The 27,116-nt window shown below is 34.4% G+C and overlaps 2 protein-coding genes across 6 annotated transcripts in view; both read left to right on the top strand.

The window, feature by feature from the left end:
* The window catches only part of LOC149420286 (scoloptoxin SSD14-like), a 101,853-nt gene that overhangs the window by 51,758 nt on the left and 22,979 nt on the right, over positions 1 to 27,116 (top strand). For 4 of the 5 annotated variants that reach the window (XM_089636578.1, XM_089636579.1, XM_089636577.1 and 1 more), the window contains 3 exons: positions 7,187 to 7,407; positions 21,158 to 21,347; positions 23,227 to 23,430. In XM_089636578.1, coding sequence (XP_089492704.1) covers positions 7,187 to 7,407; positions 21,158 to 21,347; positions 23,227 to 23,430 — 615 coding nt within the window. Of the gene's footprint in view, positions 1 to 5,066; positions 5,282 to 7,186; positions 7,408 to 21,157; positions 21,348 to 23,226; positions 23,431 to 27,116 lie in introns of those variants that run through there. The other variant, XM_089636580.1, reaches the window with a different exon arrangement.
* On the top strand, positions 2,711 to 3,477 carry LOC149420288 (uncharacterized). Its single transcript, XM_089636582.1, has one exon. The coding sequence runs from the start codon at positions 2,835 to 2,837 to the stop codon at positions 3,048 to 3,050; it is 216 nt and encodes a 71-aa protein (XP_089492708.1). The 5' UTR covers positions 2,711 to 2,834; the 3' UTR covers positions 3,051 to 3,477.

Below are 27,116 nucleotides of genomic sequence, written 5' to 3'. Positions count from 1 at the left end.
CATTAATATCCCAACGTGCTCAAGTAGGTACTTAATTTTGTCCATCCCTATAATGTGTTTTCCACTTTACTATAGTGAAGGGCATAATCCATGCTGAATGCTGATAAACGTTAATTTCCGAAACATTTTTACAATCAGTTGGCGTTTCAAATTAATCGCTAAATCTGTTATTGTTTGGATTGATAATACATATATCATCACGAAAACATGTTCATAAAAACGATCGAACATGTTTCGAAAATCTACTGAAAGAACTTTCTGGAACTAATGGAACTTTAACTTTAACTTCTGGAACTTTACAAAATTATTTTATGTTTTTTTTTTTAATAATTTTAGGGTAGATCCTGGGTAGGAACATATATATTTTACAGCTATCTTCTGTATGTATATCAAGCCTCGTGTTATAAGGATGCAAGAGCGTAAACTTTGTATTCGAAAACACCAGATAATAAATACGTGTTTGAATTAATTATTTTTCAAGAGTCAATGCACTCGCCTTCTACCTTCAAATTAAAATAATTGCTTTGACTCACCCATAATTTAAGTATTTCGAAATATCTATGCTCTTATTAGGCTATGTAATAGTAAAGCTATTACATTATATATGAATTATGTCTTATGTCATGCATCGTGTGATACGAATTCAACGTGGTTCTGTAATGAGATTTTTTTATTTATGTAGCACTTAGAAATCTATATCTACAACGTTCATCGCACTCCCTCAAATATACTGCCGTAAGTCTAAAATTTGTTTTTTTTTCAAAATACACCCAGCAAGTGTCACATCTCAAACTAACAATGAAGGAACTTATTATTATTATTATTCTTTATATTGGCTTTCACCCATTAGGGGTGATCTTGGCCAAACACAATTAACATTTTTCTTATTAATAAATACAACAAATTACAGATTAAAATTGATTACACATCATAAACATAACATAACGTAACATAAATAAACCAAACATAACATAAACATAACATGACATACTTAACATAAACGGTACAGAGCTGGTAACAGTAGGTTATCACAAAATTATAAAAATAGGAACCTGTGTACAATATAAGTGTGCGCTTTTCGTTATTTAACCAAAGATTTTTCTAAAATTAGTAGCGTTTTTTTAAACAGAACTATGAAATTGGCAATCTTATAAACAAACACAGCATATGGGAGTAAACAAATGTGTTTATAAAACACAAAGATAAACATAACACAAACATACCATGAACATAACATATACATATCATAACATAACATACACATAACATGAACATAACATATCATAACATATCATAAACATAACATATCATAAACATAACATAGGTATAACATAGCATAGGTATAACATAACATAGGTATAACATAAACATAACTTAACAAAAACAATACAGAGCTGGTAAGAATAGGTAATTACAAAATTATAAAAATAGGAACCTGTGCACAATAGTAGTGGGCGTTTTTTGTTATTTAAAAGAACAGATTTTTCCAAAATTAGAAGCAATTTTTTTTTAAACAGTACTATGAAATAAATATAAACAAATACAATAAAAGAATCAAGAAAAATATACAAATGCATAAAGAATAGTGTTTTAACCCAGTCAAAATATGCAGAGTTGGGATTAGTAAAAATAGATGAAAATAGGAACCTGAACAAATGAATACAAATGAAAGTGAAAGATGAAGGAACTTAAATACGTACATATTTTGGGCGTATTTTTAAAATATTTTTGATTAACAACTGTCAAACTGGGTACCTATCTACCTACGCAGTTATTCCGAGCTAAAAAAACTTAGACGAAGACCTGATAACTCATCAAAATGACAATTAGGCCTGGTGAGTGATAATGGAACCATTTTGAATTACGTTACGACAGGTAGTTGCGAGAATGCGACTTATAAAAATGTAACAATGTAAGTACATTTTTTGTGCGATTAGGATACGATGATCTCATAATACGTTATGTAAAATGGTCCACGTTACGTATTCGTCCACCATTTAGAAAACTGCTTTGGAGAAAAAAAAATGGCCGTGTGCTCTATGGTTTTATGTAGGACTGTATTACAATAATATTCACAGCTTACATAATTTGTCAATGCCATAAAAAAGTATTTAGCATTTCGTGTTTGAGTACTATAAAAATTAACGTTAACTTTTAAAATTAAGTGATCCCAGATAAGTAATATTATTATATTGGGTAGGTGATAACTAATATTGGACATCGAACATCAGATAATAAAATAATATGGGTAAGTACGTAGATGCCTTCTTAGTTAATCCGGGGATTTGAAAAAAATTATATATATTATGTATCTGCATACGTTTGCGTAAAGCTGTAAAATCTAGCAATTAAAGTACGTTCACCTGATCAACTTAAATCTAATAAGTATGCCACGGGCGTTTGTTAACCGGTGACGCCGGTTTAATAATATTGCACGCATTGCGCAATATTTAGGTTCGTCATTCAGAGAAAAAAAACTAATCGTCACGCACTGAGAAACCTGGCAAGAGTGTGGTGGCGAGGTAAAACTAGTGTCGGCTGTCTACGTATTTGTTTATATTATTTGTTATTTTGTGTATGTTCTGTGTTTGTGTTTATTTGAGTTCCCCCGCCAGCCGATAGCGTGTTATCAACCAATCAGAAGCCGCCATTCCGCTTCGTTCTGCGCATGCGTCAACTTCTGCCACCTTTTATGAGCGCACTCGTCCCCTCAGCGGCCATTAGTTGATCGATTCTCAGCCGCAAAGTCAGCTGTTCTCCGCAAGAACAACAAATACAAAATTTTAGTCTATTTACGAATCGTGCACATTTTTTGTGAAGTCAACCAGTTTAAGATGTCCGAAGCACACTTCGACGAGTACGAGCATTACAACTACGAATTCGACAAGCATATCCATTCCGGTCACAGCGGAAAACAAAGGACAAAGAAGGAAGTCAGCGAGCACACCAACCACCACGACCCGTCCGGCCATTCGAGGAAAATCGCCACCAAACTGATGAACACAGAGACTAACCAAAAGAAATGTGAAGCCACGAAGCTAAAACATTAATTTATTAATTATGTATTTGCATTTCCCGCCTCCTCGATGTCGTAGCAGTTAAAAACGGTTTTGTGATAATATGTTATTGTGGTACGGACTTGGCGCAATTCTAGAATGTAAAAAAAAAGATTGAACGTTTTGCATTGAATCAGTGGAACACGATTGATGTGACTTCGCATTACATTATCAAATCAACATGTCGACAAACACAAGATGTTACGACTCCCTCCATCGTTCCCACCAGCTGATTTCTGTTTGGTGTTATTAACACATTAGATATTCTTAAAAAACTGTGTTACTAATTTTAATTATATTATGTAGCCTGTAGTTAAGATTTTGTTTATAATTTTCATTGTCATCTTTTCACTGATATATTATAATTTATTTGTTATATCAGCCACTCCCCATTGATCATTAAAAAATTTAAAAGTGTTAATCTTTGTTTTATTTGTGAAGGTAAACAAGCCATTTAATTTGACCTTGGACGCTATTATTGATATGCGCAGAGGCCGCACTGAAATACAAGGCGTTTCACTGAACAGTGAACTTGTGTATGTATACAGTATACATCTACAGAATATGTTATCATAACAGACGTGACACACGCACAAACAATAACATAGTTAGGTACACATTCATTTTATAGAATTACTTTTCGGTTGGTTTCTTGTAAGGATCCGGTTTGAAGATTAATAAAACATTTTTTTATTTGTCCATTGTGTTAATATTATTAATTTATAGATGGTCTTTATTTAGTTACTTTTGGAAATGGTTACTCAAAAAGAAAGCCATGGGGGTTTGCTAGAGAATCGCTGAGAAAAAGAAACGGGTTGTGAATTCAAAATATTTTGTTGCTTTTTTTGCATTTTTTTTTATAAATTTTCTGAATGGAACCAGTTTAATAAATAACCGGATCCTCAAGAGAAATAAAATTGACGGCTCCAGTGATAGCAAAGGAACCGGTTGCTCGTAAACGGAACAGGAATATCGACCATCTCTTATATTATTATTATGGCAAAATTTTCTGGTATAATTCATTATGAACTCGCTCAATAGTTTTAATCTTTGTGACTATTTTGACGAAAATGTCGCTCGTCTCAGGAAGGTATTTACAGGTTTTTTTCGATATCTCGATAAAAATTAAGATTGAAGGTATTTTTATGTTGACGAAAAAACGATTTAATATGTGCCATTTTCTTTTGCCGCCATGTTCGTTTATATTCGTGAATTCGGCGGCGCTGGCGTCACGCCGGGCGACGTTGATGACAGCCGTCTTAACTGTCATAATGACGTTGTAGCCAGTTGGAACAGTTTCGGAAATGTGGGGTTTTAGATCGTTTTTGAAATCAATAATTATTAATGAAAATATTGAAATTACACATTTTTGGTACAATGGCCAGAATCAGAAAATTAAACTTTAAATCTTCCAGACATTTTTAACGGTATTCATAGTTTCTGAAAATACCCCACTAACTTCTTTTCTTTCAGGGAGAGTGGAAAAGATCATCTTTTTAATTAATATTTTATATACTATGCAGACAGTCTGTAGCTATTATCTACTCAGTAACTTTTTTTATTATACTTATTCTGCCATAAAAAACCGGCTGGCTATCAGGCTATAAATTGTTTACAAAGTGTATGGTTTGTTTTAATATAGGAACTCCAGTGAAAAATATTATTAAAACGCTGATTCTGAATAATAAATAAGTTTTTGTCCATAGATGCGGTGCATTCTCGAGAGACCTTAAAAATTGAAACGTTAAAAATTACTTAATTACTATTAAAACTAAATATAACAATTAAAAAAATACTGGTATTTAAGTTAGAAAGTCACTATCGATTTTAAAAAATGGACTGTAGTTCCTTGTCATTATTATTAACTGTTTCTAGGGTAGGTACTGATTTAAAAATTATTTTTTTACTGTACTTTTATTTCTGTAATATATTATCACACATAGAAAATAATAAATATGGCTCTGAAATATGCATGACATGCATCACAAGTTCATACATGACATAGTCGAATCAAGCCACGAAGTATTGGAAAGGAGGAAAGCAACCACAAGAGGCAATTATAAATTCACGTTCATTACTAGCTGTAGTATTCCGCAAAGGGCAAAAAGTAGGTAAGCAAGTAATTACTGTTCTTTTATCAAGTCATTCTCCAAACAATACAACCATAATAGGACTGACTGAAGCAGTTGTGAATTTGGCGGGTAACGCTCATTAACGATCCATAGGTAATTTTTATTTATTTCATTCCTTTGTCTATAACCACATAACGTTGTGTTAGCTTTAAGATTATTATGACCTGAAATTTTATTTGATCTGTAAGCTTGCTAAGAGTCATTTATATGCCGTCAAGTTGCTCTCTGGTAGTAGCTCTGAAAAGCCTAGGCTCAGTCCATCATTACCACATTATGGTAATTGTATCACTAGGCTTAACTTGTCAGGGTTTCTAGCGTAGAGCAATTTAGCAGACATCAATATCTCTAATTTAAAGTTTTAAATTTTAGTAAAAACTTAAAGTTAAAAGTGAGTTTCTCAAATTAAACTTGAAAACAATAATAAAGTAAATATCTTTCAAATAGCGGATTCAGCAAATTGACAAGTGTGAACCATCTTTCAACAAAGTTGATCAAGTTTTTAGTTATAAATCTTGTCGTTCAATAAATGTTGACCAACCAAAATTGAAACGTCTGAACCACTATTAGCAAGCATAAAGAGCAACTGAAATACCAACCTCCTATGTAGGTGATTTTTCTGAGTACAGTTTGTACTTTTTCAAGTCTTTTTTTTGGTTTTCTATCTATTTAAAAAAAATGGCAGAGATCCAACTGCTTAAATTTGAAATGATTTTGAAGCTAAAATAAAAAACTGTGTCAAATGCATAAATCTTTAGAAAAAAACAATCTTTTCTGAAAAAAAGGCGCAAGTTGACTGACACAGCATCTCTCGAGTTCATTAATATAATAAATAGTTTCAATTGCTTGGGGTTATAGAGGCATTGATAAATACTTTGTAATATAATTCACGTTGTTCTTTTCATTACACAAATTCAATAATATTGAAATGAAGACCAACATCTCAGAAGCAAATTTTTTATAAATAAGTAATAATTAATTTCTCAAGATAACCTTTGTTTTAATCACACTATAATAAAATAAAACATAATGACTATACTGAACAAAATAATATTATCTAGACAAATACACAGCACTGAGCTCTCAAAGGTTAAATGATACCTGTTTCTGCATTGATTGGAATAATAACTAAATGTGTTTATTTTGTTAACGACATCACTCTAATTAAAAATAAATGATAATTTTATAATCTTAAACAACAAAAATTTCACCATGTCATTGTATTTCATGTCAACATTATGATTTAATTTGTTGCGTCAATGGAAATTAAACCTACAAACTCATTTCATAGTCCACACTCTAACCCATTTCACCTTTGTTTTTTCAGACAAATCTTATGTAATATTATAACTAAGTAGATCTTTATTGTAGTAATCAGTTCAATCATTAGCCAAAATCCATTTATATCTGGAAAAAAGCATTATTCCCAAACTGCTACCAGAGATGGATAATATTTTTTGCATATAAGATTTGTACTGCCCATTATGATTGTTTGCTTCTAATGCATACATTTTATCCACCAACACTGTTAAAATATAGAGGAATACTTTTTGACATATTTCCTTTCAAGTGTTCCAAAACTTTAGAGATCAAATAAATAATTGAGAATTATCAATATAATTTATATATTCGAATTGTTTACACTTCTGTAGGGGTCGAATCAGATTGTACATATTTATAGGAATGCTTCAATATTTTTACTTTTGAAATGCCGATTACCAATTGGATATGCCAGCGCTCAACGGATACAATTTTTTCATATCCAATGGAACTTTTGACACTGGAGAAGTTAAACAAATCAACAAAAAAATAATTTGTGGTAAAGAACATTGCAATGTTATGACAAAAAGAAATTCCTTCACTTTTTATTTTAAGACCGCAATGGTTTCACCATGTTGGCATCTTCAGAAAGATCCAACATTAATCACCAGGCGTGACTATAGTTATCGTTAAAGGAGTAGATTTTCCGTGTCAAATTTTGATGGGTTCTTATTATTCCAGGGACATCCTAAAAAAAAATGGTTCAGCCGTAGATGCGACAATTGCTGCCATGTTCTGCAACGGCATCGTTAACATGCAGAGCATGGGCCTGGGAGGCGGATTCCTGATGACCATCTACACCAGAGCCACCAAGTCATCTGTGACACTGAACGCTAGAGAAGTAGCACCACTAAAGGCAACGGAGGACATGTTTAAAGCTAATATCACTACAGCACGAAAGGGTAAATATTTTATATAAAATATATATATGAAGTAGAATATCGTCGATGGCAGTTCATCATCACAAATCATATTTGTCCACTTATTTTTTTAATTTTTATAAAGCGAGCAGCTTCCCATAAGCATTCAGTCCATAGGCCCATTGTGCTATCTCCCATTTTACTTCATTCCTTTAACAGTAACCCGGTCCCTTTGATAAAGTTCACCAGGGTTGTCATTGGAAATTTGGCTACGTCTCCTAGTTCCATAATGTGTCTTCCCAGGTATCTGTGTCCTATTCCCATCTGGGCGGAATATTGGAACCATAGATAAATTGACTCAATTGGAGTCTCTTCATCCCCTTCACATTTCCTGCATGTATTTCCTCAAATAATAGTGTTCCTTTAGTAGTAACACCAGTTCCCTCAGTGAGTTTCTGATTTTGAGTAGTTGCCTGGTTCATCTAGAGTTTGGTCCGTTTATGAGTACCTTGGATTTTCCATTCATTTGGCCATTAACAACAGCGGTTTTAACTGCTATGGTAACGTGTAGCATTTGAAATATAAATATATATCACTTTTAATTGATACATCACCGGGCGATTTGTATTTTGTTAAAGTTGGTAGCCATTTAAAAGTTATTTTCTGACCTTTAACTAAATTGATAGTTATTCCAAGAGTGTGGATATTTATTATATTGTGACTACTTAAGAGGCTTCTCTATAATAAGCCTGCAGGACGAAGGATGTTAGGATGGTGGTTAACTTAGGTGGTTGGATGGCGTGAAGGTGAACACCACTTTCTTAGGCGTGTTTTCGAAGATGACCAGGACTCTCCAAGGGTTCTAGCAACAATGGTGATGATGGCTGCTTTATTGATAATAGCCTATAATATAATCTGTTGAAAGGTCACACCAGTAATAAAGAAATTTAAAAAAAATGTATTTTTAAAAGGTAGTATGTGCAGATATCTTTTTTTTTCATTAACTCCACGCAGGAAGCTAATGAGGAAAATAATTTCCCTCGCGGTCTATGTCACCTATGAGGATGCTGAACATGAGAACCCAGAGGCCGGCCATAGCCGAGCAATTGAACTCACAAACGATTTGTAGAAACGACCCATTCTCATGTGACAAATGTTAACCGTATACTTATGTTTTCCGACTATAAACCGGCGCCAAAGAGATCAATGACGGTTGTTCCTCAGAGCATCTTCCATTTAGATACCTATAGAACAAGGACAGCATTTCTACCTGACGCCTGTGCTTTAAAGAATGCAATCCATTTGAAGATTTATCATGCATTGCTCCGAGATGTACAACTACTCTAAAGTTGTTTAAAAGTTTAAAGGCACTCGAAATAGTTGTTCAATGAAATTGGCCATGATTTGAAATTTTTCCACTCAAACATCACTAAGTTTCAAACACTGGTGGTATGTAGTTAATTCGTATTGATAATATGTAACGTGAATTATTTTTACTACTGGAAAATTCCATTTTTAGTCATTAAGTCATTTAAAAAAAAAAAGTGTTACTAAACAAGGCCATTGACGCTATTAATATTATTGAGGCACTTTACATACGCTTTTCATACGCCTCTGTATTCAAATAAATGCACATACCTAACATGAAGGAACATTCAAGAACATTATTACCATAATTATTATTACACAAAGAGACAATCAATGACTTATATGTGCTAGGTATCTCTTTGCAAGATAGGAAATTAGTGAGTGTAGCAAAACAAAGGTAGCCCACATTAACGTAACATTCTCCACACTTAAGTGTATGCTTTGTGAGTTGTGCTGGGCAAGTTGTTACGACCAACAGATGACTGCTAAAAATCCAATATCATTGGATCCCATTCTTGGTTGGGAAAGAGTGAGATGGGCGGTGTCCAGGTGAGATGGACTGACCAACCAAAGAGAAATATTAACTTACTGGCCTCAGATGGTAAACAGCCGATAAAATTTGCAAAAACTGAAGACATGAGGGAAGCCTATGTCCACTAAATGGATTACAAAGAAATACAAATAATATTAAATCTTTGTCACAAAATCATCCTTTAAGCCCCTAGAAGCCGGGTAATATATTGTAAATATCTCAAAGCCAAATATAATATTGAAAATTAAATATGAAATAATTGACAGACATCTAAAATATCAACGTTTTACTTTGGAAGTTTCATGGACAGTATTGAAATGCGTTCAAAACTTCTAAAACCTAGGTCTACACACTGCACATTGCAGTGCACCTGAAGGATGTCATGATTTCGCTGAACTGCTATTGTAGTTGGTCAGATCCTAAGGAGCCGTTCAAGTATTACGTAAGCAGATTTATTACAATTATTTACCCCCTCTTCCCCCTTGCCGCCAAAAGAAAGCAAAGCTCTTACCCCCCCCCCCCCCCCCCCTTACATGCTTACGTAAAAATTGGTACCTATATGCATTTTTCTGTTAATGTATTCTGTTTTTTAAGCGAGTACCTAAACGTATTAATTATTTGTGGGAATCCCCGAATATGTATTCGATTTTCAAACATAGACAATGTGTGGGTTGCCAATGTGTAAAAAAAAAAAACTACTGCTGAGCAGTGCTGACGTAATCACTATCTCGACCCCCCCACCCCCCCCATGTCATCAAAAATAAGCAAACAAAGACCCCCCTGCCCCCCTATAGTGCTTACATAATACTTGTACGGCCCCTAAGGGTAAAGATATATACGACAGATGATATATGGATGGTAATTTTTATCTGTATCTGTAAAAAACAGAATTCTGATTGACTGCATGATCATCACGTCTTTTGGTGAATAACAAAATTCTTTAAATTCGAAAATAGTCATCATAAAAATAATATTTGCATAACTTTATCTTGTGTTGTTTTGAAATACAATCGGTATTTTTTTTTCAAAGCAATAAATAACAGACACAATTGAATAAACATTATCAATTTTATGCTTGAACAAAAATACTGAATATTGTTATGACCTCATTCTTGCTTTTCATATTAATCATGAACACTCATAAAAAATATATTAGATTAACCTTTCTTCAGTGAGCAAGTTTAAAAAACAACAGCTGCATATTTGCCAAGGCATGGTAAATAAACCTTGTATTTGAATAAGACCACCACCTCGAGAAGATTCGTGCTTGGGGTAAGTTCAACATGGTCAGTTTCAGCGACTCAAAAACCCAAGTGTGTCTGATTTCGGCAAAGAGGGAGATCAATGAGTGTCTGGTGCAATTTTATGGATGCACCCTCCCCTATAAAGACTCCTCTAAAATGCTTGGTGTAAGTATATCAGACCGACTCAAGTATCGGGCCTCTATAGAAGCCCGAGTAAATCTGGCTTCCACGAAACGGCAGCAGATTCTTCAATAGTAACCAGCTGCTAACCTTATACAAATCTCAAGTACGCCCAGCAATTGAATTTGAGAGCCACCTCTGGGCTAGAGGCCCACAATGCTTGATAAACCTGTTTGATTCTGTGCAAAGGTCGGTCCGTCTGATTGACAATCCATTGTTAGCAGACAGTCATATCTAATGCTGATGATTCAGCAATGTGGGCATGCTGAGTCTGTTCTAAATGTATTTTGAAATACGCTTTCAAATTTTATTATTATAAATAAATATAATTTTTGAATTGTAAAAATTTTGAATGCAAACATAAAAAAGTTTTAAAAACGGCTCACCTTGCGTTTTTTCGACTAAACCACAGGTTCTCAAACTTATTTCGACCACTGCCCACTTTGAGATTAAAAACAAATACTAGTACCCCCCATATCTTTACACTTACATCTTTACATTACTTCGTATCTTAAAAACAGTTGTTGCAAATTTCATTTTTAAACATGCATTATTATATGGATAGGATAGATATAGTGAAGCCCATATCCTATTTCTGAGATCAAAGATGTTTCAATGAGAGGAAATAAAACTCATACTTAATCAAATTTAGAAGTATTTTTATTAACATTAAAAGAAGGATTTGAATTTAAAACTTATCTAATGTGAAAGATGAATCTGATGCATTCCGACGAGTTTGTCAATATCAGCCCTGAATTCACTTAAAAACAGCTGTAAGTCGACGCATTTAGTAACTTGCAGCCGATTTCTCTTTTTAGTTAGCAACGTTGCTACGGCACTAAATCCATGTTCACACAAATACTACGATGGGAATGCTATCAGAAATCGTTGAACAACTGACCACTCGAGGAGATCCGCTTCTGGAGCCAAAATTGTTGGTAGCCATTTTTAAATTTAATTTTTAATTCTTCGTTTGTTGTCAGTTCTATAAGTTGTTCTTCTAACTGGGATGATCCTGTTGTGTTGACATACCTACCAGTCTGGTATGTCCATGTTTAAAATGTCCTGGAATATCATCGTGGAGGTTCTCCAAGTGCTAACAGTAAATAAGCAAGGCATCGTTACTGAAGGATACTGCTGATAAATTGAGAAAGTTATTACATTCATGTCTGCCGACATTCCATTTGTAGAGTAGCAGTGTGTCTACAAAAGCAGCAATGATATTTTTTATTTTAATTAAATTTAAGTTGTCGTCTTGAAGCTGGAGAAAATGTTTTGATATGAGGAAGTAAAACAAACTATTATTATTTATTCAGTTAGATAGAATTTGTCTGCCATCGCCCCTCTAGATTTCCTTACCGACCCCCAATTTATTTTGAGCTATTTACTGCCCCCCTGAAAGCCTTCAGCGCTCACAAGGGGACGTTATCGCCCACTTTGAAAAAGACTGGAAGACTCTAAAATAAAATTACTGATTATTAAAAAACACACATTTTATTAGAAAAATATATTATAAACATTATTATCATCTGTTTTTATTTTCGTTACATATAAAAATAATTAATAAAAAATTCACAAAGTTTCATAAATCTTTCACAAATTGCGGAAAAAACCTTCTAGATTTGAATATAAAGCGTGGTGTTTTCTCTTTCCAACACCATTTAGATCATATTTCTGACAGTAAGGGAGACACAGAAATTTGTGTGAGATCATAATATGAGTTGTTCCCAAAAGCGAACAAAATAGCCTGAGGATTTATGCAAAGTGGCTCCATCGTTGTGTAAGTAAGCAACAATAATAATAGATAATAAAAACATAATTTTATTTTCATATTTTATAATAGCCAATAACAATTTATTATTTTTTGGATTTAGTATAAAAAAACATGACAAATAAAAATTATTAAGTGTCGGTACTAATTTTGTGACTGATTTTGAGTCAATCCTGTCTTCCAATAGCATACAGAAATAATTGACCAAGCGTAGCAAAGTCCTGTTTTAACTCAAGCGCTTTGCATTTCGTCTCTTTGTCAATTAGTTTGTGGGTTCCATATCCGGTGAATCCTGGCAAAATGGTGGCCACATTGGATAGTACCTTTTTACTCCGCCAGAGTTGGCTTTGTTAAAAGCTGTCAAATCGGACGAATCAAAAATACTCCATATATATGTAGCGTCGAGAAAAATCTAGATTAACTAATTAATAATAAACCGCTCGACCTACTTAGTACTTACTCCCGAATTATGTACCTGCAATCGAAATCGCATCGTAAACAGAGCAACCTACGTACTTCAAGCACCTACTTGTCTATCGACGACAATAACATCGCAAGTCCGTCTTTCACATTACGAGAACTCGCCACAAGGTTCGAGGCTACCGCCCATGCATAATTGCCGCGCTGTCGAAGGTTCCTGAAACATACAGTCTGTGCGAGTGCCTAGGATTTAGTTGCCATCCATCTACCTACTGCTGCCGTCGGCCGTGTAGTATAAATATGCCCGACGCAGTGAGTCAGTCAGTCAGTCATCTATCAGCCGTCAGTTAAATCAACGAGTAATCACCCGCGCTCTTCTTACTAGCGCGAACTCCACATGGACTTACATGGACTCCATCGGGACATCATCATAGCGCCTTGTCCAGATCGCCGTTCCTGGCAAGCGCTACTCGGATTACAAGCGCCCTGGTTCCAGTGTCTCTGACCAGCGCTTCTTCCACGCCATCATGACCACCACGAGGACACGCAGCATCCTCACTGGTCTACGTCGCTCCCGTTCAACTGCCTACAAGGTCCGCCGCACCTTCGGCCTCTGTCAGCACTGGAGTATTGACTCCCCAGATCGCCAGTGCCTGACAGTCATCGAGTCCCGGTCACCAGCGCCCGGCGTCGACTCACTGACCCGCGCCTGACCAGCACATCACCGCAGCAACCGGAATATTCTACATCTGTCCTACATCATCTCCTCATCACGGCAACTGACTCAATAAACACAGTGACCTTCACGACACGCCTTTTATTTCGTGCCTCTCATTTGATCCCCAAATATATATATACATATATGGTCCATTTGTCTTGAAAACTTCTCAGTTCTTCTGTGACTCTTCTCTTCTTTGGTCCAACATCTTTACTACTTGACGTCATTGTGGGTCTTCGTTTTTAATTAAAAAAATAAATAAAATGACATCAGTATTACATAACTTTCTGACAAAAGGATGAGATGCTTGTGGTGCATTGTACAATATCTGTAATTTCATTAAGGATCTGATTCGGGCTAATTCATTAGTAAAATAAAAATAAAGCAAAATACTAAAGAAAGGCCTTTTATTTTTTTTTACTAATAAACTTAAAAGTAGGTACTCAAACAAAAGTCAGTGGTCAGCACGGTTGGTATTTTTTTTAGATAGGTACCCATAATTATACACAAAACAAAAAAATAGAACTCTACAAAATTAAAGCCAAATACCTACATATCATAGATTAATTTAAAAAAATAAATGCTAGGTTTGCTTACCTTGCACTTAAAGTAGACAGGACTCGGTATAGTATTAGACAGGATACTCGGTTATAGCAACTTGTATTCTTATCAATGTGTATTTAAAAGTCGATCGCAAAATCTCAGGAGACACATGGCGATAACGCACATCAAACGCATCCCGCTCCGCATCCCGCATCCCTTATTCACGCTCACGGCTATCCACGCAATATCGGCGTGTGCGCTTTTTAAAATCAGCTTAACGTTGTGATTTTTTGTTAATACGAATACACCATAGAAGAAATTGTCATGATAATTGAATCAATGTACTGAGATACTTCCATATACGAGATATGATACGAACTACGCACTTTGGAATGTTCTTTTGGTTATATGCTCCGTGGGTCACAAGTAGACACTTAGCGGGCGGCACGCGGCCCACTGGTTGGAAACCCTTGCTCTACTCTAATGTTTGGTTATCAGTTGTGTAGTATTTGAAACGCATTTATTAGTAAGGCCCAAACTCTTGCATTATATTGTTAACATTACAAGATACTTATGAAACATACAGTTGCCTAGGATGGTGATTCAATGAATCAATGCTTTGTAAATGTCAATTAAATGCCATGTATTTTATAAATAAATAAAAATCTATGAGTACGGTCGGTGGTTGAGTTGACATTGCGTTTGGATAGGCGTAGTGCCCTCTATCACAACACATGCAACATTTTCCGCTTACCTTGATGGTAGTAGGAGATTTTCAAATATTGTCAGGTTATTCATAACCTGGGAATGTTTGTCTTTCTTTAAAAAAAAAAAAAACCTATTTCAAATCTTGAAAATGAAATATATTTCTGTAGTCATAAAACCGTATTTTGCAATTTTTTGCAAAATATTGTAAATCAATATCATTTTATTCTCCATGTACCTATGTAATGCAGAAACGAAATATTTATACTTAAAACAAGATAAACTAGATTATGCAAATGTTAGAGTCCACATTTTATGAGTGGTTTTGATATTAAATAGACTTTATTTTTGTATCTAGAAGGATCGTTTCAAACAGTGGCGGCCGGTGGTCAAAATATGTGGGGGTTCACCGGATTACAACATTAAGTCATAAAATAAATTAAATAAAGGTACATACCTATTTATAAAGAAGTTCTATTCTCTGTTCATTTTGTTTAGCAAAGACCTCTATCAATGCTTAACACTGATAGTGCGTTCAGTCTGTCCTGGCTCTACGTGTTAAAAGATTTTATTCTTTTTAACGTTGAGAAACATCTTTAGCTTTCAACTGAGGTCATTCCAAAGGTCACGAATGGTGCACAAAAGTTTTAGTAATTTCACAGTCTCGGGAAAGTCTTCTAATAAACAAGTACTATAAAAAAGTTGTAAAATTGATAAAGCGCCGTTAGCTTTTGAAAAATCGTCGCGGGCGTAAATTGCACAGAGTTTACCTTTTAGGTACTGAACTTTATTAAGGAAGTCATACGTTTTAAGCGTCACGTTGAAATCATGTTCTGGGAAATTTGACCTGTATCGATTTTTATTAAATAGCTCATTATGGTGTTTACCTTAGGCACGGTAGCCTGAATCCAATTGCATTCTGATGTCAACTTTTCCTAAAACCTTTAAGCTCAAAACTTTTTGTAAATGTAAATGATAAGAATTATGTTTTTTGATTTTTTCAGAAAGGTGAGTTACATCAGTAACACCGCTGATTGTCCAAACTGAATCAACATCGTAAATTAAACACGTAAAACAAAATAAACTATTCAATTGATCACATGCACAGAGCTACAAGCTTTGTTATACATTGTTTTGTTAAATGATCGAGTAAACTTGTTCGATCCAGATTTGCACTCTTATTTTATTATCAGTTCAGGTTTTAGGTGGACCGGCATTTTTTATTATCACTTTGTTTTCAAAACTCGACCTATTATTCTTAATGTATTCCACATTCAAACTCACTCTTAATTTATACGTTGAACAAACACAAAAGTAATCATAAATTAGTATAACATGCAATTGATATGCCTTATTAATAATTGATATACAAGATCGATATAACCTGCAATTAAACTTCAAAACTTTCTCAGAGTAAGAAAAGTTTTAAATTCAAGATACAATGCCTGGCAACGGCGAGTACTGACTGAACTGATAATAAGTAATCTGACCATCACTCATCTCTTAATGACAAGTTTTATCCTGTATGCTTGTATCGAAGAAGCGTAACATTCGCTGAAAAATAGCAGATGGTAAATTGAAACAACGATATCGACAATAATATCAAACATACGCGTTTTAGTTTAACTTTCTACTGAATAAACCGTTCCTTCTGATGTGGTGGTAAAACTCCGAACGCCGTTCTTGATATGGTATTATTTGCAAAGAATAGTATGTAATGGTATGGACCCACGCTTTCGACTGTTCCACAGAATATGCGACAAAGCAGTTAAATTTTGGATCGCAATCGAAAACGAACTGCTACGAACATAGGCACAAGTCAAAGTCGGTCTGCAAGTTAAGCGCGCTTAATAAGTAGGTACCTTTTGAATGAGATATTATAACCGAACCGAGTTTCGTATTGTGATTAGCCATGTCGGAAATTTTGTTGGTTGTTCGGCGCTCGGGAGCACATATTAGCTGGCCGCCACTGGTTTCAAATAGGTACCTCCATGACCAATCTTTACCATTATGTATCATTATTTATTTATGGTAATACAATGAATGCGTTCAAATTATTAAGGCAGCTGTTTAAATGTGTAATACAGGTTAAAATAATATAATAGCGATAAAAACCAAAGATTTTTGTTGTTTTGATGTTTTGTTTTGTACATCAGAAGTTGTAAAAGGTGTATTGGAATTAGGAAACAATGAGTCAAGGTTGCAACAGGTGGTGAAACATGTGAAACAGGTGAAACACTGCGCAGTTCCATTTATAGACAAAACTTTACTATGAATACCAAACTGTAGTTTCGCCGATTATATTATATGTTGGTCACATTTTTGAGTACACTTTGTATTTATATAAAGGTTTAAGTCTTGTTTTTTCCACCCACCCACTCTGCCTTGCCAACAGATGGATGAGATTATGGTGAGGTTCAAACTACAGAGACTATACTATATATGTTTCTTCATTAAAATGGTTGAACTAACAAATAAAATTTTGCAGATTCCTCATAAAACGTGTCGAATTCTGCTGTAGAACATGGTTTCAACTAAAGACATATGAATATTAGTAGACCTGCCCTAAGTGATTAAAAGCGTATTATCCCCACTCCCCATACCGGTTCCATTGGAGCCGGCTGGGCTCGCGTATGGCCTCGAGTGAAATTTGAAAACGTGACGTCATCATTCTTGTGCGAACTATGGTCGAGGCATCATCGGTTCATTTTACGAAATAACACGGCAAAATGTTGACTTGTGATATGAAAACTTGTAAAAATAGATGTGAAAAAGAGAATAAACCCAATTGTCGTATTACATTCCATAAGTAAGCATTATTTTACTTTATTTTAAGCTTATTCACACCGTATTATATGGATCAGTTTTAGAAACATATACTATCACGTCACAATGTAGCGATTCTCAAGTGTGCTCATCGTTGTTTACTGGGGTAAGTAAATTATGAAACATTTGTAAAAGTGTCTTAACTAAATACTCTGAAACTAACTACGACTCTGCAAATAGAAGAAATTTACTTTGCCGAATTTGGACTTCGCAAATTAGTTCATAACGTGGCGAGTAATTTGCGCTCCCATGTAAAAATGTCTATTCATTCAAAAGCAGATTTTACTTTTAAGAACTAAATGGTGATATTATAATGCGAGATGCCTATTTACTGTCAGATTGATTTATTGACGAATCACAGTCAGCTTAACCCCCTTCGTTCTTTAACAGTTGATTTTACCCCTCGCCATTATCTTCTCGTCTATTAATTCCTATGTCTGTGGTTTCAACTTAATTTTTACAAGAAATAACTAATTATGTGGTGGGAGATGGTAAAAGATGCGTTAAAGTTACATTTTTTTCTCAATCAAAGTTATGTTTGAAGGTTAGGAAATAATCACAAATTATTAAAATAACCAAAACTAAACTATGAAAACCTATTTTGTGATGTTTACTTAAACCCCCGACTTAAATAGTTGTCTCCATTATATATTTAAGTTAATATCAAGTGGTGTTTTTTTAAAGAGCCTACGCATGCAGCGGAACTCGACAAGTTTACTGAATTCTTAACCCATTGGCCTCAAATGACGCCGTCCCGGCGTGTGTACGGCGATGTGTCTTAAAATCAAATGACGCCGTCCCTGCGGGTCTGATGTCTGTCGGCTTAAAAACGAAAAAGGGATACATTATTGACAACTGTGTTTAAAATTTTAAATGCCAATCGCTCTGTAGATAATTAAGCATTCATTTCGTAGTAATTGGCAGGACTACAGTTTTTTCGTGATATTTACGATTGAAATTTTGTTATATTTCAGCGTCATTGAATTTTTTCAAAATGGCGTGTGGTTCGGGAATTGACAAGCTTGTTCGTAAAACGCGTGGTGAGCGGCTAACATCAGCCCAAATTGAAAACATATATAGTATGGTAATAAGTATGATTTAATGTACAACTTTTCTTAATCCAATTATAAAAAAATGAAGAAAAAAAAATGGTTTTTATAAAAAAAATATTTTTATATCCTCGTTTAATCATATTATTATTATTTTTTTAAACACTGCATATATTTTTTACATACCTTGATTCAATGCACAAGTAAATTTAAAAAAATTGTTTCGTTTGCATGTTTAGTTTAAAAGTAATGTAAGATTTAGTACACCACTGCAGATTTAAAACTTTTGGTACAAAATTAATTCGGATGTGAAGGAAAATTTTTTAGCTAAACAATTCGGAGGCCAATGGGTTAATTGTAGAATATTTGAATACTTTTACTTAGAATCTAGAAGTTACAAATGAACAAGAAACCTACAATTCCTTTTGTAATTTGCAAATTATTTCTTGTAACCAATAATGTACTTCCTAGAACAATATTGGAAAAGTAATTGTGGTACTACAAACTGTTTGGGAACTTCTGCACTACTCATGTATTATTTTACTCAAACTTTCAAATGAAAAGCAATTTGCTGTTTACGATGTAGAAACAATGATTTTTACACACATCTTGACACGCTGGTCACGCAGTAGTCGTGCTAACAAAATGCTATCGATAATATTTGCTAAGTATTAGTTTATGGTGAAATAAACGACAATAGGTCGTGATTCAACATGATATATGCTTTAACAAAACAGAAATATTTTGTTTACTGCATAGTAAGTCATGAAGTAATAAAAATAATTTTATCAATTGGATCGAATTCCTTTCTATTTATCAGAAGCTGTAATATTATTGTGTATGCTTGAACAGTGCTTAATCTATAGAATAAATAGTTCCCTATTCTATGGCGTAGTCCAAAATGGAGTCAGTGTGGCCGTCTTTCTTTCTGTGATTTGTCAATAAATGAATATGACAGTATACAGGCAACTCGCATTGTAAATCGCTTTTCAGTCTTTGTGAATAAAATCTGCTTACAAATAGTATTATATTATATTATACAAGTCCTTATTTCCACACAAAAAAAAAACATAACTACAAATCCCAATACGGGCAAACAAAAGTTCAGGCTTCTTTTACAAAATTGAATATTTTGTTACACTATTGCTCTATGCCGTTTGGGAGGCAGGTATGGGTACCGCTGCCCCGCGAACCATTTACTTGATAACCAACATCTCTTCCATGGGTACCCCAAGTAGTTCGCTACATTTTGTGACTTAGCAGGGATGCCCAGGTTCACAGGGTGAGGTTTGTGTAGGTCTTGGCGGTGAATGTATTTGCTCACCTAGCGCGTGACGGGTCAGATCGGGAGACTGATTGAGGGAGACCTTTTCACCTCTCCTATCGGACGCTCTCTCGACTCATCGCCTTGCACCGCAGTGGGAGAGATGGATTCAATAATTCACTCCTGGACACTTTGACCCCCAGATTCCTACCCACCCCTTATACCTTATTCTTTCCCAGAACTTCCTCTCCCTCCTTTCCCTAAAAGACCCTCCGACAGCATCGGCCTATGTCATCTTTTGATTGAGGTTACTTACATTACACAGGGCCTCCCGTGTAATGTAAGTAAAAAAAGTTCGACACTTTTACAAATGTGTTATAATTTATCCACCTCACTCAGTTGGTAATTGGTTGGTGACTGGCATCGCTAGGCCAGGCGGTTCGTTTAAAAACGAACATTCAGATCCTGCCCAGAAAATTCCCACAATGGACTGCGCTACAAACCTTTGCCGTACTTTACATTTCAGCTAAGGGACGGATTGCTGACCACTTAATACGATTTTTTAAACAATAACACTTTTATTTAACTTAATTATTGTAAAAGCCAAATATTTACTGGGAATGGAAAATACTGAATTTACATTACAATTACGTGAAAAGAAAATTTACTTTTATATGGGACGACAATGGACTGTGTTGCAAACCTTTGTTTTACTCTAGCCAACTTTACTTTTCTGCGTAGGGTCTAGTTATTTCAATAAGCGCTCCCCGGCGATCAATGTACGACTGATGCTGTAGTTTAATCAAAGCATTCTCTAAACCTCCTGGTGCTTAAAATATGGTCACGTGGTTTGCCTCCAGCACAATGAAATAATACCCAGATTTCATGTTAGGGCAAGTCTATCAATTTGGACTTCTATGGTGCCGACTGTTGCTGAGCTACAACCAAACTGTACAGACTTTCAAAGTGGCGGAACCAAAGCCAAAGAACCAAAGGCGAATGCGCCTGTGCATAGATAAGATTTGTGATACCTTCATCTATCTTGCTGTTTTATTATTAAGAAGCCTCTTTGGTTGACTGTTAGTTAATTCTTGAACCAGACCAATTACACCTTCCCAATTTTATAAAAAATTCATTAATAATTACATATTATATGTTTTGTTTTCTATCAGGTCCGCTTGCAATCGGTGTCCCCGGAGAACTCCGGGGCTACTGGGCGGCCCACCAGCGTTTCGGAGTCCTGCCGTGGAAAGACCTGATAGAACCGTCCCTCGAGCTATGCCGAACCGGATACAACATGTCAAAGGCTCTGTGGGAGAGTGTAGCATCGGCGAAAATCATCAAAGATAATCCTCATTTTAAGTAAGTTCAAACATTAATGTAACCTCATTTTCGGTAAATCCAAATCATAAATATAACCTTATCAAAAATTATCCTTTCTAATACATATACATATAGCTAACTAGTAGTTATTCAAGCGAGTTTCAACACACTTTTTCTCATGGCACATAGAAATAAAAGGAAACATGGAATAAGGGACTCCAGTCTATTTTTTTTGTTTTTATCAATAACGAATTTCTAACTTAAATACCAGTAAATTTTTTTATTTTTTTAGTTAATTTAAATACATAGTTACAATAATTTTCATTCTAATTTTTAGGATCTCCCAAAATTGCACCAAATCTATGTCTCAAAAAGCCTACATTTTTTTCAACCGGCTCTGTATTTTGTATGAGAGTTGAGACGTTTTTTATTCTTAAGATTACCCGCTTAACATTGAAGAACACTAGGTAAAATATTAACATCTCGTCACTAATGTTATTGTACTGAGCTCATGTTCAAAAATACATCCATGACCGCACCTGATAAATAATTTACCAGTGTTTAAAAAAATGCATCACTATGAAAGAAAAAACATTGTAGACCATAGATATATTCCTCACATAGACTGGTTATGAAGTCAGAATCAGCAGTACCAACAAAACGGTGTGTTTTAATGGAATGGTGTTTTATTCATTGCTAAGTGACAATTTATAAATTCTATGTATAATAATATATAATCAAACTTATATATTTAGAATCAGCGTTTATTGACCTATTTGAATATATTTTTTTAAGCCATAATATTTTTCACTGGAGTTCCTCATTGTGTACATTTTAGTGATGGTCATGAAAATCTAACCTAACTTTATTTTTGCTGTAAAACTGTTACATACAATAAAAATCAAATACAAAGTACAAAATCTGTTTCTATGACTGATGTCTGAGTCATATAAACCCCTTAATTGGTGAGCTCCAGCATTTCGAAATTCGCAGTTGTCAGAATGGAATTTTCAGACAAACTCAATTATGTTCAGCTATCATAATCATTTTTCCATTAAGAGCTATGAAGCTTAGAAATAACCGTTTAATTGCAGGTAACAAAATAAGACATGGAGTCATATGTCACGATTAAATTTTCGGGTGATAATTCAGGTAGTAAAACTAAAAACATGACATAATATCCAGAGATGTACTTTATTTCAAATAAATCCATTTCAAATGGAAATGCAAAATGGGTATTTTACATTTTGCATTTTAAATGCTTTTCTAAAAACCATTTTGCATTTTAAATGCTTTTCTCAATGCATTTTCCATTTTAAATGCTTTTTTGCAACATACTTCCTACTATCTCCACTCATCTTTTTTTCATAGGCCCCAAATATCAGTCGGTCCTCAACCTCGCTATGAGAGATAATTTACATTTGTCAAGTTGCTCCCTGGTAGGAGCCCTGGCAATTGAGTGATACAATTACAAAAAATACTGATTCAAATACTGAACATGGGGCCATGACGCTGTAATATTAAATGTTAGATAGCAGTTTCTATGTTTTTACGTTGGCAACATTAGTCCCGCGCAAATTTTTTGTGGTTTCATAATCTGTAGTCGTGGTGTTTTTGGATTTACCATCATGTAATATGTTTGTTCTACATTGATGACCATTATTAAATGACAAAACTGTTTAAAAATTCTATAATTATTTTAATTGTTTGACCTGAGAAACCATTTTGCATTTTCAATGCATTTTGAAAATAGGTATTTTGCATTTTGCATTTGAAATGCTTTTCTAAAAACCATTTTGCATTTTCAAATGGAAAAGTTTTGACCCATTTCCATTTTGCATTTCAAATGGTTTTGCACATCTCTGATAATATCATAAAGCATCTTTTGAAAATACATTTTAATTTTTTTATTATTCAGGGAGATGTTCTTTGAGCCAGGCAGTGCCAGTCCTAAAAAGGGAAATAGTCTGGTGATACCCAGCAGGGCTCTGTGTAAAACCCTGGAGGTGATTGCGGAGAAGGGAGGAGACGAACTGTACAATGGAACGCTCTCGGTGCAGTTTGCCGAGGACCTCAAGGAGGCCGGCACCATCATCACCAAAGAGGACTTGGACTCATACAGGTATGGATAATGTTACTTTTATATATCTCTCATCATGAATATTTTAGATGTATGTATTGGCATGACTGTATATTGTCACAGTTCAAAAGAAATGATATTAATATTATTTTTTTAATAGGCCGTTTGCATCACTTGCGTTCGAGAAGGATTTAATATTTTTTTATCATTTTATTAAGGTTACCTAAACCAAAGTGGTTTTGTACATTAAAAAGGGGCACGCTTAATATGCACATTTTATTTTAGAAACATTTTGTATCCGTTAGATAATAATGAGAAGTAAGTATTTCAGAAGATTAATAAGGACGGGTTGTTTCTGAGAATTTGAACAATTCATCAAATTTCAACTTTCATTTCCCAGTTCCGCGAAAGATTATTTCAAGTTCTGTTTTTATTTCAGTTCTGTCTAGCCAATAACCTATAATGATATATTAACAGAACTTGCATAGGACTTTCACAGACCCCGAAAATGAACGTTGAAATTTGATGAATTGTTCAAATTCTCCGAAACAACCCGTCCTTCTTCGAGTCTTTTCTTCACGCCACGTTTTCACATAATACTAGTATTTATTAATTTAAAAAAAAAAACCCAAACTAAGAACCTATTTTAGGAACATAGGTTCTTATTTTGAATTAAATAAGAGAGGTAAAAAACTAACCTTAAAACATCAATAACAATGGCTGCCAAGTGAACAATCGATTTTAATTTTAACGAAATAACTATTAAAATGCATTATTTTCCATTTCCGGAAACTGGAATACTTCCTTCTCATTATTATCTACAGAGATGTGCTTTATTTCAAATAAATCCATTTCAAATGGAAATGCAAAATGCAAAATGGGTATTTTCCATTTTGCATTTTAAATGCTTTTCTAAAAACCATTTTGCATTTTGCATTTTAAATGCTTTTCTCAATGCATTTTCCATTTTAAATGCTTTTTTGCAACATTCTTCCTACTATCTCCACTCATCTTCTTTTCATAAGCCCCAAATATCAGTCGGTCCTCAACCTCGCTATGAGAGATAATTTACATTTGTCAAGTTGCTCCCTGGTAGGAGCCCTGGCTATTGAGTGATACCATTACAAAAAATACTTATTCAAATAGGTACTGAACATGGGGGCATGACACTGTAATATTAACTGTTAGATAGCAGTTTCTATGTTTTTACGTTGGCAACATTAGTCCCGCGCAAATTTTTTGTGGTTTCATAATCTGTAGTCGTGGTGTTTTTGGATTTACCATCATGTAATATGTTTGTTCTACATTGATGTCCATTATTAAATGACAAAATTGTTCAGGACTGTTATAAAAATACTAACAAATACAGAATAATACACATATATATATAAACCAATAGTTAAGAGAGAAAGAGATAGAAAATCAGAGAGAGACACTGTCAGTTGCGGGAGGGAAGTGGGGGTGGGGATTTTGGGATAACTGGAAACATACTTATTATAGGGCTGAATATTAAATTTAATTGATTTATTGATGATTTCAGCCTTTGAATTAACTGATTTTTTTATTTCCAATGCTTCCAAATTGTTAAGTACCGAAACCGGTTGACTTTAAAATATCAATAAAGTGACTTTAAACAAAGTGTTTTCTTTTTTATTATTTAAAATGACAAGTCACAATGTGTTTGCTTCTTTTGAAAAAATATTTTAATTGTTTGACCTGAGAAACCATTTTGCATTTTCAATGCATTTTGAAAATAGGTATTTTGCATTTTGCATTTGAAATGCTTTTCTAAAACCCATTTTGCATTTTGCATTTTCAAATGGAAAATTTTTGACCCATTTCCATTTTGCATTTCAAATGGTTTTGGGTACCCATTTTGCACATCTCTGATTATCTAACTACAGCAAAATGGTTTTTTTTAAGTGCGTATTAAGCGTGTCCCTATTTCCCATATATTGACCAAGTATTTTTAATACCCGCTAAAAAATATCCATAATAGCTTACGTTTTTGATATTGCAGCAGAATGGAACATGGATTGAACCAAATATCATAGGGTTCAAGATCATGGCAATAAATCTAATAATTAAAGTTTAGTTTATAATTTTATGTTTTAAATAATCTATTTCGTACACCGAACCAGTGTTCCTTCAGTATTTAAGCAAAATTTTATATAAATAAGTCAAATATATTGAGAATCGATCGATTTTATGTAGTGACGTCACCAGATAAAAGACAATGTGTTTATTTTATCATAAAAAAACTGTTTAAAAAAATTGCATTTCCGTAATCTATAAAATCAATGCGAGTGGCTCATAAAAAAGATTTTAAATATTCTATGCTCTTGCTCCGCTTCAGTTCTGGGAGAAAACCCATTGCTCCACTGTTCTGTGCCCCAGCTTCAAGCTCCAAAGCTTTGCCTAACTGCATTTCAAAAACCACAGCATCCTAGTGCATCAAACTGTTGCATGGTTAGAATCCATTCCATTATTATTAAGAACTCGGTATCTAATGATATATTCACATTTTTGCTGGTCATCGTCATCATTGAAGCTAGAAAATACCTTTACAATGCCAATGTTCTCCAATTTTTTAATATCTCCCTCCAAATCCTTATACGGAAGGAGATGGTGTTGATATCCACATCATCAAACCACCAAAACTTAGATTTCCCAACCCTCCTTTGTCCTGCAGGCAAATTATGAAGATCTTTGGTGATCTTCTCTGCTTAGGGTCGCCATAAGTGGCTAGGGTCTCTAGGACGGTAGGTTTTTACCTTTAGGTAGGTCCGTCAGTATCAAAAACAAAACACGTGCCACGCTTGTAAAATAATTAGAGCAACTGAGAGTTTATTCGCCGCGGTTGCTCGTAACCCCTCACCCTGGTCCTCCAACCTCTCCCGAGCATTCTGGAGTATTACAACAGTGGGAAATGTTGGTTAGTAAATGGCATTGCTGCATTCTGCAGGTTTAAATCGGAACATCGGGGCTCGATAACAGTGATAGTCCCAATATAGTTTCCATATATGCTTGCTGTGCAGAGTGGAACCATTCCAGTTTTATAACTCTTGTTAGTGAAGGCTTTTCAAATAGTTAGAATAGCTAGACTGCAAGCAAAAGAAGGTGCGAAGACGCACATCTCTTGGGATATGCAGAAAGGGTGTGGTTTATTAGTAGTTCACTTCAAACGCCGTCCGCACCTCCCTTCATTTCATACAACACCAAGGAACGGTTATTTTTTTTGCTCAATCTATAGTGGTTGTACCTTGTCCAAATATTCTTCTTCTTTTTTCTCAAAAATATCCTAAACCCTTTCGATATTCTTCCAAGTAAAGAATAATTAATAATACACATACATATACAAAAACATAAATGAGAAAGATTAATTTATTTCATTCGTAAATTATATTAATATAAGTATAAATAAGAGAACCTGCAGTCATACTGCTCATAAAAATAATATAAAGCAACACTTTAAAAAAAAAACTTAACATTATGCATTAAAATTATTCCTACTGCTGAATCATAAACGTATACATGGCAGAATCACAATATGTGATCACCATACACCCTCTTGTGTAGATATCATTGAAAAGTTACATGCTGAAATGGTTAAAGATTATCAATATTCTTTCACCTAATTCTGCAAAAACGTAACTTTATACATAATAGAAGTGAGTCGTTCGCGAACGAGTCGGCTCAGTGAACCGGATCTTTACACGGATCCGTAA

This window comes from Hesperophylax consimilis, chromosome 10, assembly GCF_061612785.1.
Source record: "Hesperophylax consimilis isolate HC1 chromosome 10, BYU_Hcon_1.0, whole genome shotgun sequence".
NCBI classification, from domain to species: Eukaryota; Metazoa; Arthropoda; class Insecta; order Trichoptera; family Limnephilidae; genus Hesperophylax; species Hesperophylax consimilis.
This window is presented reverse-complemented; position numbering and strand designations above follow the sequence as displayed.